This window comes from Panthera tigris, chromosome C1 (genome assembly GCF_018350195.1).
Source record: "Panthera tigris isolate Pti1 chromosome C1, P.tigris_Pti1_mat1.1, whole genome shotgun sequence".
NCBI classification, from domain to species: Eukaryota; Metazoa; Chordata; class Mammalia; order Carnivora; family Felidae; genus Panthera; species Panthera tigris.
Genome location: NC_056667.1, coordinates 172,545,798 through 172,562,118, shown reverse-complemented (window position 1 = coordinate 172,562,118; position 16,321 = coordinate 172,545,798). Strand labels below are relative to the sequence as shown.

At 37.4% G+C, this 16,321-nt stretch overlaps 1 protein-coding gene across 1 annotated transcript in view; it reads right to left on the bottom strand.

The window, feature by feature from the left end:
• Window positions 1–8,393: 8,393 nt before the first annotated feature.
• FAM171B (family with sequence similarity 171 member B) overlaps window positions 8,394–16,321 on the bottom strand; it is a 28,818-nt gene continuing 20,890 nt past the window's right edge. The window contains exons 9-10 of the mRNA XM_042993903.1: window positions 10,859–10,982; window positions 8,394–10,598 (exon numbers count right to left, since the gene is read on the bottom strand). Coding sequence (XP_042849837.1) covers window positions 9,254–10,598; window positions 10,859–10,982 — 1,469 coding nt within the window. The 3' untranslated portion in view covers window positions 8,394–9,253. The remainder of the gene's footprint in view (window positions 10,599–10,858; window positions 10,983–16,321) is intronic.

The window sequence follows — 16,321 nt, the reverse complement described above, 5'->3', positions numbered from 1 at the left end:
TCTGGATGTCTGTTTCCTTCCCCAGGTTAGGGAAATTTTCAGGTATTATTTCTTCAAATAATTTTTCTGGCACTTTTTTTCTCTCTTCCTTCTGAGATATCTATAATGTGAAAGTTATTTCCCTTTGATGTTGTCCCTGAGCTCCCTTAAGTTATCCTCACTTTTTTTTAACTCTTTTTTTCATTCTGCTGCTCTGTGTGGATGTTTTCTGTTGCTTTGTCTTCCAGCTTCTTGATTTGTGCTTCTATTTCATCAATAATGCTGCTGTACCCCAATAGTGTATTTTTCAGTCCAGTTATGACTTTTGTTTGGTACTTTCTTTTATTTTCTAACGCGTTGTTGAAGTTCTTGCTGTCTGTGTTCATCTAATTCTCCCAAGTTCAGTGAGTGTCTTCATGACCATTACTTTGAATTCTGTATTACATAGGTTGCTTGTCTCCATTTTATTACAGTCTTTTTCTGGGGACTTGCCATGTTTTTATCTTGGAACATTTTCCTCTGTCTCATTTTGCCTGTTTGTTTGTCTATGTGTATTAGGCAAAACAGCTACCTCCCTTAGTCTCGAAGGACTGGTCTTGTATAGGAGCTGTTCCATGTGGGCCAGAAGTACAATCTCCCTTGGTAACCAGAACTAGGCTTGGTCACCAGAGCCAGGAACTATATGAGCATCCCTCATATAGGCTATTGCCCAGCAGCTGTGATAGGGCTACAGCTGCTGTGCAAAGCCCAGGGCACTCATCCAACCCACTTCTGTGCAGAATAGCCATGGTTCAGGGTGCTCACCTAACCCAGTTGTATCTTAGGTGCTGAATAGGGAGGGAAGGGCTCAGGGTACTCCCTTGGCCAGTTGTAGCTTCATATCTGTGAGGGCTGGGCAGGACCTGATGCTCTAACTCAGTCTGTCTCTCCACTGCTGAGCAAGGAGCATGGGGCTCAGAACTCTGACTTGGCCCTGTTGGGGGTTGGGTGTTATGATTTATGAGTGGGGTCTTGATTCTCACCCAGTTCAGTTATGGCACAGGGTAGGCAGATCATTCCCTCTGGTGCTCGCAGGTTACAGGGAGGGCACCAAAAATTGTGCCCTTTGGCTCTGTTACTAGCACGTTAAGAATGAGATTGTAAAAATAGTGTCTGTGAGGACTTCCATCCCTGGATAAAGTCCCTGAAGATTTCTGCCTCTCCAGAAACTGCTTTAAAATTAGTAAGTGTGTAGGGGTGCCTGGATGGCTCAGTCAGCTGAGCGTCCGACTTCAGCTCGGGTCATGATCTCACACTCCATGAGTTCGAGCCCTGCGTCAGGCTCTGGGCTGACAGCTTGGAGCCTAGAGCCTGCTTCAGATTCTGTGTCTCCCTCTTTCTCTGCCCCTCACCTGCTCATGCTCTGACTCTCTGTCAAAAATTAATAAACATTAAAAAAAATTTTTAAATAAAATAAAATTAGTAAGTGTGTCTCCCTTGCTTATGGCTTAGTCTTAGATCTCAGGGCAAATGAGTTTGTGTGCAAGCCCTATGAGAGTGGGATTTCTGTTCCCTATAGCTCTACGATTCTACTGATTTTTATTGCCCAGATTTTCAATGCCAGATATTTTGGGAGTTCATCTTTCCAGTGCCAGCTCCAAGTGTTGTGATGCCTAGTGTGGGAATAGGCCCTTCACTTCTCAAAAGAGAGTCCCATATTTTGGAGATCCTTCCTGATTGTGGGGTCACCACATCTTCAGTGGGATCCATAACAAGGTCATGTCTTTGCCTCTTTTATTCTTCTCAGTGCATCTCTTTGTTGTGAATATGTTGAATTGTTGTGAATACATCGTTCATCTAACTCTCTGGTTCCTCCCTTTCAGAGGAAAATTATTCTATATATAGCTGTAAGTTTGTTGTGTTCCTGAGAGGAGGGTCTTCCTACACCACCATCTTGGATCCCCTTCCCCCTAATTTTAGTGATTCTCTTTTTTTCCCCCAATATCTAGTGGTCCTGATGGAAAACACAATAATGGCTGTAAGAACTCAGTCAATTATCAAAGTGTAGCCTTCAAATACCAATTAGTTTGCAGTGATGCTAATGAAATCTTAAATGAAATAATGTTGGTTAACAAGGTTGAACCACAAAAAGCAACCCCTTATAATTTGAATTCATCAAATGTAGTGTCAAAAAACAATAACCAAGAGTACCTAGGTGGCTCAGTCAGGTAAGCGTCAGGCTCTTGATTTCGGCTCAGGTCATGATCTCACAGTTCATGAAATAGAGCCCCATGTTGGGCTCCGTGCTGGGCATGGAGCCTGCTTACGATTCTCTCTCCCTCTCCTCTGTCCCATCCCCCACCACGTGCACATGTCCTTGCTCTCTTGCAAAACAAACAAACAATAACTAATATTTGCCTAGCCTGTGCTTTTCCTCTATACCACCTTATTTAAGTTTTCCATCAGCCATGTAAAGGAGGTATTACCGTTGTGGGCGTAGCTAGATGGCTATAACATGAGGAAATTGAAATTTGCTAGAAATGTGAATCACCATGATTTGAACCCAGATCCTCCTGACTTTTGTTCCTATGTTTGTCAAATGTTTACTGAAAATCTACATTGTGAAAATGCTATACAGAAAAAAATTTCAGTGAAGAGGATAGAAATTAACATAAAAATAGTTATTCATCACTTTTTCTTAAAGTTTATTTTCAGAGAGAGAGAGAAAGAGAGTGTGCACATGAGTGGGAGAGGGACAGAAAAGAAGGGAGAAAGAGAGCTCTGCACTGTCAGTGAGGAAGGAGCTCAATGTGTGGCTCAGTCTCACAAACCATGGGACCATGACCTGAGCCAAGACCAAGAGTCAGACACTTAACTGACTGAGACACCGAAGCTCCCCGCCACTTATTTTTAAATAAAATTCTACTTACAAAAATTGAATTTATACCCAATGAGATATAAAGGGAAAGTCACATTCATAAAATTTAAGAGGAGACACTGAAGTCACTCTTTTTTCCAACTTAAATACATGTTTATTTATAAAAGTTAATATTATTGATATTTTATTTATATTTTTAAGTTATTTATTACACAAATAATTTAATGATTTCAGTGGAAATCTTTTCTCACCTTACACACTCTTTCTGAGACATCTCCCCTTCACCTTTAATTCCAAACAATCATCTGGAATTTTCCAAATCTCTACTATCTGCATAAGAACTAACATCTGATGTTACCTGAGTAGCTAACCCAAGATGGATTCAAAGATGCAGTGGAAATCTAGATGCCCCACCAAACCTTGTAACTCAGAACATCTGAAAGAAAAGGACTAATCTCCCCCCAGACACCCCCAAAAATCCGTAATAAACACTAAATGAAAAAAAATTAGTAACAAGAACTAAGTATCTATAAAAGTACATGTTAATAATGAAACATTTCTGTATCTAATTTACACAAATCTTTCAGAAGTTATCTAAATTAGAAGCCAGGGTTTCAAAATAGCATTTATAACAGAAAGCTGGATATTGGAGGCAAATTTAAGCTGAATAAATATACTTGAAAGAAATATTTCCTACGTAAAACAAAAATCTACATTTTCTGGACTGAACTATAGAAATATATAAAATAAAAATTATTTTCAGCCAAATACTCTATGTTGCTTAATAGCCACAATTATGCTTTTCAATACAGTATTTAGGAAAGGTTTTTAACAAAGCTGTTCAAGTGTAATAAGCCCAGAGACTCCTGGGAATGTAATTATCTGGTTTGTTTTGAATCGGACTGTCTGAGGTTAGTCGAGTGTTTTAATAAGGTCTATAAGGATTAGAATCAGTCAACATATGAATTATGAAACTTCTAGTTTCAGGCTGAAGTACAGACAAAAAAAACCTAAATCATGTGGGAAATTGGGTATCCCTACAGGACTATGAAGTATTATTTGCAACCATAGCAAGTATAGGTTTGAAAACCAGGAAATAAAAGCTTCAATCAAGAAAGGTTTTATCAAAGGGAAAAAAAATATCATATATTTCTCAACATGTAAACTTTCCCAACAGAAGCAGGTAGGTATTTATCTACTATAGCTAACAAAGTGAAAAGAAGTGTTATTGCAATGTTTTGATAAACAACTCAAGTAATTTTAAAATATGATCCTTAAGTTTATCTAATTTAGAAAGAAAATAATTATCACAACTTTTTCTCTAAGAAAATTGCCATATATATAAAGTGAAAATGTTTTTCTATCATTTGAATTGATTTTGTTACCTTTTTGGTATTTAACATTATAAATTGATTAAAATCAATATGGTTTATTTCTAGATGACTTTTTTCTAGTCAAATTCTGAAAATGTTTTTATAAAAAAAAAAACAATGGACATAAGTCCATAATCCTAAAATAAGCAGAGGTTCAAAATAAAGGATAAAGAAAGTAAGCAAATCAAGGATTTTGATGGAGCAAATAAATCCAAATCTAGGGACAATAGAGCAGAGTTCTTGAATTAACCCCACAATTGATTCAGAGAGAGCTAACTCATAGAATTAGTTTATTTCACTGTAAACCATAATAGAGAAATCTACCTATAAAAAGAAGGCCAAAAAGTGATTTTAAGCAGTCTGGATAAAAGAACACTGTGGTATAATTTTAATGGGCACTATATTAACAGCATGTAGTTTAGGGAAATGTCCTTAATTAGCTGTCACGATTATCAAGTACTAATAGATTTTTTTTTTAATGTTTATTTATTTTTGACAGAGAGAGACAGAGCATTAGCAGGGGAGAGGCAGAGAGAGAGGGAAACACAGAATCCGAAGCAGTCTCCAGGCTCTGAGCTGTCAGCACAGAGCCCAACGCAGGGCTCGAACTCACAAACCGTGAGATCATGACCTGAGCTGAAGTCCGAGGCTTAACCGACTGAGCCACCCAGGCACCCCAGTGTTTATCTACTTTTTGAGAAAGACAGAGCGTGAGTGGGGGAGGAGCAGAGAGAAAGAGAGACAGAGACACAGAATCCGAAGCAGGCTCCAGGCTCTGAGCTGTCAGCACAGAGCCCAATGCAGGGCTCGAACTCACAGACAGCGAGATCATGACCTGAGCCAAAGTCGGACTCTCAACCGACTGAGCCACCCAGGCACCTGTGATAGGAGATTTTTTTAGTGAATTTATCAGAAGTGATTAACCTAACTTCATCCAACTACCTCTCCTATAGTTCTTACATACTAGTCGTCCCATATTAATTTCCCTTCTGAGATGAGCCTGTGATGACCAGCTCATGAACATCATCTGTTTGGCAGCTATGTTTGTGATTTATGAAATCTATTTTCTATTACAATCCATTCCCTGTGAGCTTGGGTCTTCCATGACTCCTCCAGAAACTGCATTATTTCTGTTAAGACTCTATACTATCCAGTGGGAGATCAGGCCTTGGAAAAAAGGTAACCACAGCCTGGCTTATACTCTGCAGGGATCCAAATGGAAGTGTCTGTCTCAAACAATAGTGCTGGGTCATAATCTCCACTATAAATGTAAATGGATTCAGAGCCCAATTCCCATTAGAACTAACCAAAGGTATTTCTACTACAATATTAACTTATATAAGTTATACAAAATGTCTGAAAACATGGCAGCCAAGATAAGGATTCTAAAAGATATTCTAGGTGTCCCTGGCTGGCTCAGTAAGTAGAGAATTTGCCTCTTGATCTCAGGGTTGTAAATTTGAGCCCCATGCTGGGTATAGAGGTTATATAAAAAAATCATACATACTAAAACCCCGAAGTGCAAACTGCCTGAACTTAAGTATGGTTCAACTAGGTGAGCAGAAGACCTCTTGAAGTTCTAACACTCTTAATTGTGAACAACCTTTGTGTTAGTATCTTGTATCTGCTCTTATGTTTAAAGTCCAAATAATTTTTTAAGTGGAGAGGTGATATTGTATCTTGTTCTCACTTAGGAATTTTGGGTACTGCAATTTAGTTTATATTCTATCACACAATCTTAAGAACTCTTCTCATTGAATGGAAAAATAATTTCTCTATACTTAGCTTTAACAGTAAAAACGTGAACTTTGGAAAACATGAAATATAAAGAGAAATCAAGTTCATTATATAACCAAATGGTATTCAAATATATAATATTTATTGTTCCATAGGGAGTGTAATAATGGGTGAAGTAATAACTGAATTATTATTCATTATTAAATGACAGTTTAGGGAGAAATGTTTTGTAGTTTACCCAAAATTAAAGAATGAATCAAGTACATTTTTATATTTATTATCTTTAATGAACTATGTTTAACATTTTACAAATCTTCAGATTGTTACAGTTTTCAGCAGTAAATATAGTAATAATGGCAATAAACACAGTGAAATGTGAGATTTCTCTGTTGAAATACAAAAGATAGAAATACTTGGAAACAAGAGGGCAAAATGTCAACTTAAGATTCGAGATGGAAATTAAAATGGTCAAATTCTTTACAATGTCAATACATTTTGAGGGACATTATTTGACCCACAGATTCCTAAAATTCTATATGTATTGATATCAGAGGATTCAAACACAGAGAGTGATCTGAAAACGATTGCCAAAGCAAAGAAGTGCTTTTATTCCTCAACATTTGTGACCTTCGTGGTATACTGTGTATTATATAAAAGGGCATAAACCCTAAACTGCATAAATGTCGTAAAAATTGATTTTATAAAGTCTCAAGATCATAATATGTATTCAAAAATACACACAGCTGTGCTTTCATAAACGAATCCATCAGTTAATTGAGGGATAATTTTGCTTTTAAGATATAGCCAAAGTATATACAAAGGATACACAAATGTTAACAATTTGTGATCAAAATTCTCTAGAGTTACATTTGCAAAAAACTGTGTTGGTTTTCAATTTAAAAATTTAAGAAATGTGAATATTGTAGGCTTATTATTACTTGGGTTAAGAAAAAGTAGATGGCTTCAGCTTTTTTAACAGGAAATTTGTGAACTACTCAAAATGAGAAGTTACACATTTTTGATCATTAGAAAAGGTAAATTGCCTATACTTCCCCACTGAGAACAGAATGTGCAGTGTATTAAAAAAAAATAAGGTTTTATTCTGAAACCAAAGAAAAGGTATTTCTAGAAAAGCCCCTGGGGATACGTCTTCTCATTTCCTTTACATAAGAATGAATAAGTGGCATACTTCAATGGTGTACCATTATGTCAACATGTGTATTCCATTACCAAACTAAAAGATGAAATATTTTTATTTAAAGGTAGAGAAAATATAAACTTAAGATATTGAAGTGCAACATCTTACTATATAGTTTCTAACTTCATTCCAGCACAACATAATTTATCAATATAACCTGGATTCAAAGAAACACACAAAAGAGAGAAATGTTACTTGCATGCAAAATTCATTGTTCCAACATGAAACACTAGGTCTATATTTTTTAATTAAAACCTGCACATCTGTTTAATTTGGCTAACAAAGAAAATGCACATTAAAGAAAGATGTTCTCATATCCTTCCAATAAAGCAAGTCTATATCAAAGGCACTTCAGCAGAGCACTAACTCCTTAACCTTTTCCAAGTCCTTTTCATTTATGCCGCTTTTAATGCATCTTTCTGTAGACCAAGAAACCTCCTCCTCAAAAAACTAGACCTAGGTATTACCCCAAATATTTAGCTCTTCTGTGGATTGGGTAAAAAATGGGTTTTTAAGTTCTTTGGGTTAATACAGAATGGGAGGAGTGTGATCTGACAGGTTAGGTGTTACAGGAAAAACTGAAGTAATTGTAGGAAAAAACTGGCTGAAGTCTATCTTGGGGGAAAAAAAGCTGTTGTCTTTCACTGGATATCCATCTGTAATTTGACTACAGCTAATATGGCTAATTTTGCTTCTTTCAACTTGTTTATGTGCCTTGCGTGTCTATGTTGCTCCCATGTTGAGTAGACACGAATGAGAAATAAAGCAATTTAGTTTTATTTTTCCCCCAAGGGACAGGGGAAGCTGCTTCAGACATTTGCCTTCATGGGGATTTTTAGAAAATTGGATGAGTTGATTTTAATTAACAAGGAGCTTTATTTTTAGGACATATGAATGACAATTCAGAGTTGAAGACACTTATAATTAAAAACAGCTGTTGAGTGTGTTCATACTGAACTCTTTGCTATGATGAAAATAATATGGATATATTACTTCCAAAACTAGAAAAAGAATTGTAAATTCTATAAGTGATTTAAGAAGAGACCATATGGATATATACCTAAATTCTGGAGATATTTTTGAGTCTTAGGGAAATAGAATTTCTTCTCCTGTTTATCAAAATTTCAGAAAAAAATGAAATATTTTAATAAATTAATATTTAGGTGTTCATAAGAAACTTAATTTTTTAACCAAGTTTAAAAGGTTTAAGTGAATGAATTAAAAAATATCTTAAAGCTGCCTACATGTATCAATGAATCTTAAACTAAAGATATGGGTTGTTTTTTTGTTTTGTTTTGTTTTGTTTTATGTTCAGACTGGTAAGAAGTTTTCCTTGACAGCTAAGCTCATTTCTCTTTAGAAACAGGGGGAAATTTTTTTAAATAAAAATGAAAGTATCAGAGCATTCATTTTCCATATTTCTAAATAACAAATTAACACCTTATTATTCTGTGAGGTTATATCTAAAAACAACCAAAGAGCTGGCATTTTCCTCTCTAACCACCAAGTAGCTTCTTGCCCATCTTAAAAGTAAGATTTATTTTTGGGTTGACACAGTACACATGCTGTTGACTGCAAAAAAAGAAAATATTGTTTGGCCTTTATGTTCTAGAATAACATCAATTCCCAATATTTGTCCTTATTTTCAGGGACAGGCAGAGGAGAACATAATAGTAACATTTCACAAGACTATGATGCCTGAAGAATACAGTTTCATTCCTAAATGTTTCACAGGGGCAGTCATCAAAGCAGAAGCAACATTTTTTGAAAGCAACTTTAGGAGTACACATTTCACAGTTGTTCTTTAGAGAGGACTAAAGTGGCTGAACATTTTCAGATAAATTACATCTTGAAACTATTTTACATTTTGAACTCTTGGATACTTCAAATTCATCACCCAAAAATAAATGAAAAGAATAGGCCAGAAAAAGCATTCCTTGGTATCTTTCTCTTTTGTTAGTGAATTGCCATTTTACTATTTACTCTGCTTGAGACATGTCCAGGGACCATGAGATTGCTCAGTCTCAACTTCTTAGAAAGTTCATACAGCAATTTACACGAAGCAAGAATAAACAACACGAGAGAGCAGAGACACAACCACCCTTGATGTTAATTTATGGGAATCAGTGGACGTTCCTCTCGCTTCTTCCAGATACTAGTCTTGCTATCTTTTTTGGCTAGTGGTGGTCTGCCCCTCTTTTTAGTGGGGGACATATTGGCTTCAAAATCTTCAACAGTGCTTTTTCTTCCTGGAGACTCTTCCCCAGGGTGTTCCATGATAGCTCCACTCCCTCCATCTAGAATGTGTCTTAAAGCTGGGTCCTCGGGGGAGCAGACAGTGGTTCCACTCTCACTGCTGCTCAGGTCTAAATCTTCTAAGTAAAGGATCTTAGGCTGATGCATGCTTTTGATGAAAGTTTTCTCCCTCTCGAGTTTTCTACTTGAGTGGTGCTCATTCATGTCCACCCCAGAGTCCAAACTCGTGTCATTGCTCTGGGCTCTCTTGCCCTTTTTCAGGTCTATGAAGGAATGTCTCACTTGGGCAACTGGTTTTCCATCAAGAGATACAAACCATGCTCTGGGATGGGGGGAAGGCTTTCCTTTGGACAACTCCAGGAGGGTCTGTTCTGAAATTCCTTGAAGCTCTGATGAAAAGGGAGTCATTACAACAGCTTCATTTAGTGTTCCAGGAACAGAAACAGATTCTAGTAAGCTGTTTGAATACCGGCTCCAGTCTGAAGTTTGGGATGGCAGGCTCTGTTGACCTTCGAGTGGAATATTCTCTTCCCTCGCATCTGGGGGCTGTGTGTGAGAATGCACTGGCATTTTGGGCAACGTCTGTGTAAAGTTCTCTCTACTAACTGGTTCCATCAATTGGCCATAGACTAACTGTCCCTTTCTTGGCAAAGTAGCTGACTTAGCAGCATGTAACTGCTCTGGAGTGGAGAAAAGGTCAGATGTTTGAAGGATGGCGATGGGCTGGCTATAGATGTGCATAAGCTGTTCAGGAATGTGGGAATGTCCATATACCTCTTCGTTACCTGTGAGATACCTCTTTTCCTCTTGTGCATCACCTAGAGATGAAGATGGTTTGTTGTTAATGTGTTTAGGTTGTTTGGACCCTACATTGGGCTCCAAAGACTGTGTTGGGTTTCTTGAGTAATTATTTGGATTGGCTGATAGAAATGAAACCTCTTCATTGTAGACTTTAAAATTGTCCCGAGTTTTTACCATGGAAACTCTTTCTTCTGCTTCTGCCTTTGATGGTTCCTTTTTCTGAGGGCTATATGAGGAGTTTTTGGCATTAAATAACTGTGACTTGTCCTCGGCTTTTAATGCAACTTTGACTGAACTGATGTGGTTTATGTGTGTTGTTGAAGTTGTCTGGTCTCTCTTGAGGACCTCGAGTTTAGTGATATTTCTTTCTCTCTTCTGCGGAGTACCACACTTGTCCCTAAAGGAGAAGAGATAGCAGAAAGTGTTCAAAACTTATGACCTAGAAAATTCATTTTTAAAAACCATCCCATGATATATTATATATATATAATTATATATATTATATATGCAGTGCTCTTAGACTGTATCCAGTTTTATTTTAATCAACATATTTTAAAGGTCACACTGATTTTTATAAACTGTCATACCCAGAACACACTGACATGATACTATGATCAGATAGTTTTCTGTGTTTATGCATGTTAATATTCTTCTTACCTGCAATAACAAAGAAGCACAGCAAAAAATCCAATGACAATGACTATTGTTCCTCCTAATATGGCTGTAAGAAACACTGTGTGGTAGGCAGTTATATCCCTTGAGTCTCCATTTATACCTGAACCTAAATGGTTCAATAGAAACAAGTAAAACAGAGAATTTATTATTTTAGGTAGATCAGATTTTCAATCATGTCCTATCCTGGGTAAAGCAGATTAAGTGTGTGTACACAGCTATACTTGTTTGCTCCCATCCAATGGCGGCTTCCCTGTGGGTAGAACATAACTCCCTATGTGTTGGGCTTAATCAGTTCTTGTTCTGTTCAATGAAATGTGAGCACCTTAAATGAAGTGGCATGAAATGGCCCTGCCCTCTTGCTAAGATTTTCTAGTATCCAGACAGAATATCCAAAAGTGCTGCTATTCCTTCAACCTAGGTTCTGGAATGAAAACAAATGCTGAGCTGAACCAAGCCAGGCCCAAAAGTCATGAGGCCCTGCTGCTGGGCCAGTGAGGAAATCTGCTTCAAGAGGCAGTAAAACTGACTCCTGTTGTGTGGTAGCAAGATATGTAGTGGAATAAACTAGGGGAAAATATTTCTGTGCAGAGAGGTTTGGGGATAGAATGTTGGTAGCGAGGGTTGACTTAGTAGCTATATTCAATTATAAACGAAAATCTAAAGATAAATTCAAAAAGGAATTTGCCAAGGTAAATAGGTATGAAAGGTTTTCTAGAGAGAATCTAAAAATTGGGCACTCGAAGGATTCAGAGTTGCAACTTTCAATCTGGCCTTTAGAATAAGACACCATGCAGAGGCACAAGATACCCACCGTCTTTCTTTATGAGAGCACAGATATACACTGCTGTTGTAATCACCTTAACTGCAGTAAAAGTAGATTAATGCACTAGGATGATCAGTGTAGGCTATTAAGATTCTACATGAGGGGTGCCTGGGTGGCTCAGTTGGTTGAGCCCCCAACTCTTGACTTCAGCTCAGGTCATGATCCCACGGTTGTGGGATTAAACCCCACACTGGGCTCCACACTGAGCATGGAGCCCGCTGAAGATTCTCTCTCTCTCCCCTGCATGTACTCTCTCTCAAAAAAAAAAAAAAAAAAAAAAAAAAGGAAAAAAAAGATTCTGCATGAGCATAAATGCAATTAATTTTGAGGTAATCTGTTTTAATATCACTAAGATTTCACTTTGTTAAAAAACGCATATAGGGGCACCTAGGTGGCTCAGTTGGTTAATCGTCCGACTATGGCTCAGATCACGATCTCATGGTTCAAGAGTTTGAGCTCCTCATCAGGCTCTGTGCTGCCAGCTCAGATCCTGGAGCCTGCTTTGGATTCTGTGTCTCCCTCTCTCTCTGCCCTTCCCCTGCTAGTACTCTGTCTCTGTCTCTCTCAAAAATAAACGAAATGTTAAGAAAACTTTTTAAAATACATATAACAAGTCTACTGATCATTATCAACTAGAGTCTAATATGAATTCAGGGTGATAAAGTGATAAGACTGGTCAGACAGGTGGTTCTCTGGCAATCTCTACCACGAGAAACATCCAGAATGAGGCTTTCAGCTTCACCAAGGACCCTAGAAAAGACTGAGGATGACAGACTTTAGATCCTTTAACTTTTGCATCATCTTATTTGATAAAAATAAAATAATAATAATGGTAGTAAGAAAGGTTTTGGAGAAGTAGTATTGTGGTTATGCATACAAACTTTGGAGCCAGAGTGCCTCAATTAGAATCCCAGTATCACTATTTCTTTTTTCTTTTCAGAGAAACTTATTATCAAAATGTAATTTCTTGGGGCGCTTGGGTGGCTCAGTCAGTTAAGCATCCCAGTTCAGCTCAGGTCAAGATCTCACGGTTCATGGGTTCAATGATTCTGTGCTGACAGCTCAGAGCCTGGAGCCTGCTTTGGATACTGTGTATTCCTCTCTCTCTCTCTCTCTCTGCCTCTCCCCCACTCACGCCCTGTCTCTTTCTCTCCAAAATAAAATAAACATTAAAAAAACTTTATTAATGTAATTTCTTTAAATATATACCCTTCTCCCACCCTCTACCCTCTCTGGGGAGGAACAGAATATCCCCAGGAGATTCCATGTATAAAGTCTTATATGGTGAGGATGAAGTATAAAAATACTATTAAAAAAAGGGAAGAAGGTACCTGTTGCTACCTTAACCTTCAGAAACCCCCAGCCTGCATTACCACATGCCCCTTTTGCTCCTTTAGATTTGAGTGTAGAATAAGCCCTTCCTCTAGAGGAGGACTCAAACCCAACATCATCACTTATTTCTTTGTAACATTCTCATTTAGTTTTGGGGCAACTTTCATTACTTTGTGTCTCATTTCATATCTATAAGATCTCACCTATATGGCTTGTTATGAGGATTAAGAGAGTTAATACTTATTAGGGGCATCTGGTTAAGTATCCAACTCTTGATTTGGGTTCAGGTCATGATCTCATGGTTCCTGGGTTTGAGCCCTGAGTCGGGCTCTATGCTGACAGCACGGAACCTGCTAGGGATTCTCTCTCTCCCTCTCTCTCTCTGCCCCTCCCCCACTTGCCCTTTCTCTCAGAATAAATAAATAAACAAAAAAAAAAAGAGTTAAGTACTTATTAAAACACTTAGTGCTTGGCACATGATAAGCACTCAGTGTACAACATCATTGTTATTAAATGAAACTTCACTGGCACTCCAGTATTAGCCACACTTTCCTATATATATGGTAAGTGTTAACAAAGTATTTATCATATCTGATAGACAACCAAGTACAGCACTCACAACATGAAATTCCTTCAGAAAGAAAAGAAATAAAAGTAACATTTCTATCTGCAGATTCTTATTTAGGATCCAGGGTTGCAATGGAGTTTGATTATAACTGGGTGAAATTCAACTTCTCTAAAAGTCTATGTTTCCACAATACAGTAACACTTTTCATAGCACACAATTCCAACAGAACTCCCTTTTGGGCACACGAGGCTGATACTTTTGGGTTTCTCCCAAATTTTATATACATGACAACACCAAAAAGTATGCATCTGTGTGTTTGTGTGTATGCCTAAAAAGAGTCAAAAAGGCAGGAAATTATATTTTCATTTAAATATATTTGAAACTGCTTATTTAAAAACTGTCATAAGTACTTGTTTATTAAACTCTACTCAGCTGTCTACTTGCCTATAGCAATCACTTGATTTTAATTTCTTGCACTTATTTTCCAAGGAATTCTAGAATTCCATTCAAAATGTATTTAAAAAACAGATTTAGTATGTTATTGGCTAAACTTTACATAGCTCCAGCACCTAGTCCATCAGAAGACCAATGTTGATTTTACAAAATGTGATTTTACTCACAATCTAAAATTTTAGGGGGCATTAAGGATCATCATATCCAACTCCTACCATTTAGAAATAAGAAACCTAACACTCAGGCAAGTACGTATTTCAAACTCAGCCGGATAAATTATCAGCAAAGCCAGAGCTACAATCAAGCTATCCATATTTCTAGTGGAGTGTTCCTCTGTGATAGGCTCGCAGAATGGATTTTTCAAAAGCATCACTAGAAGGTATCTAATTCAAACTAAATGGGAATCCCACATTTCTATTTTCATACTCTGATTCACACAAAATCTTCTCTGAACTATAAGCTAAAACAAAACTGCCACCTACTTTGGAAAATTTGGCTTTTGTAATTCATAGTCATCTTCTATAAATTGATTTCAGGTATATTTTTAATGGAAGGTACACTTCTCTATAAAACTCAAGTGTTCCCTGGGTTATTTTTATTGGAAATGAAATAACTGGGATTTAGTTGAGCTGAGTATTAAATATTAATTGTTCTTTTTCATCAATATTTCATTATAGTTGCAAATCTAGAATGAAATATGGCCAGACAGCTGGCAAGACTGCAGGATATTTTGCATCATGAAGAACAAAAGTAACCACCCTCTGGTTTCTGAATAAATAATCTCACAAGTACTAAGTTCAAACAAAAACAGAGAGAACATCCCCCTTGATCATAATGGTTAAATGGCTCATATTTCTTCTATTGGAATATTACATGTTAGCTTCATTGAAAAAAAAAAAAAAGTCTTGTTACCTTGCATGGTTTAAAATTCAAAGGCTGTCAATATAAAATGATAAAAATTAAACTATCGAAAAAGACATCTTCAGAAAGAACTGAGAGCCTTCGAATTATTAACAGGCCGCCATAACAAAGTTAGGTGATAGAAGGCTGCAGAGAAATGTACAATGTCATCCACATCCTGGGTCAGGGTGTGCACTGGGGCTGTGCCTGACTAGCGTGAAATAGCCAGGTTGCAGCTGCCTCTCAGCTGGGAGCCAAAACACTCAACAAACCAAAAGAATTCTCTGACACATGATTAAAGATGTAGGAACGACATATGCATTCAACCTTCACACTCCCCCAAAGCTTCACTAAAATGACCCTGATGGTTTTGCTTGGTTTTGTTTTTATAAACAAACCCACAGGTTAAAGGAGAATGTCGTAAGAGACCAGAGCAAGAAGATGATGAAGGCTGGAAGCTGACTTAGCAAAGCTGGCGACAGGCAAAGCCACGAAGCAATTCAATTGATACGGTGAGCACCCAAAAGGCCCAGAAAATGATACTAAGCCCGTGGTGCAATCAGACTACACTACAGCAGGTTAGAAGACTTTAAGAAGATTTCATGGATAAAACATGCAATGTTTGAGTATTTTGAGAGATTTACACAACTCAAGATGCATGTATAGGATTTCCTTACTTTAAATCATATAAATAATCTGATAGCATGTCCAATCTAGGAAAAATAATATACTCATTTGACCTAGAACATGAATAGATCATTCCTAGTGGACAAGACTTAGTTTTTGTCCACCCTCAGCTCCTATGTCAGGCCAACCTTCATTTGGGGTATCACATGTCTTATATTGAGAAAATCTGGGGACACTATTTTTCAATAGCCCTCACCCCAGGGGTGTGCTCATGACCCATGTCCGGGCAAACCAAACTCTTTATCTCTAGAATGAAGGAACAGTGTGAGGAAAAGATCACAAAGGGTTGGAGTCAGCTGTACGTGGAGCAGCAATTCTGCAAAGACAGTCAAGTAGGCCTGGTAACCGGGTGCCCTAGGATTCCTGCCTTTTAGAACCTAGTTCTTCAGCCTTCCCTGGGATCCTATGAACTCCCTGCATCCTAATACATCTTATGTAATTATCTGAGATCTGTTCCTGTTGCTTGCAACCCAACGCTTTAACTGATCTGGGTAAAATTTATTCGTGAAAAGTAAACGCTTTATTGAACAAACTTTACACTTTACAGATTCATCAGACATCATGCTATAAAAACCTCGGAGTTCACAGAGCTTAATCTTTTCTTATACACATGAAAAAAATTAAAAGAAAGCGGAGATCAACAGACTAGAAGCTTTTTCCAACATCATACAGTCTGTGAGTG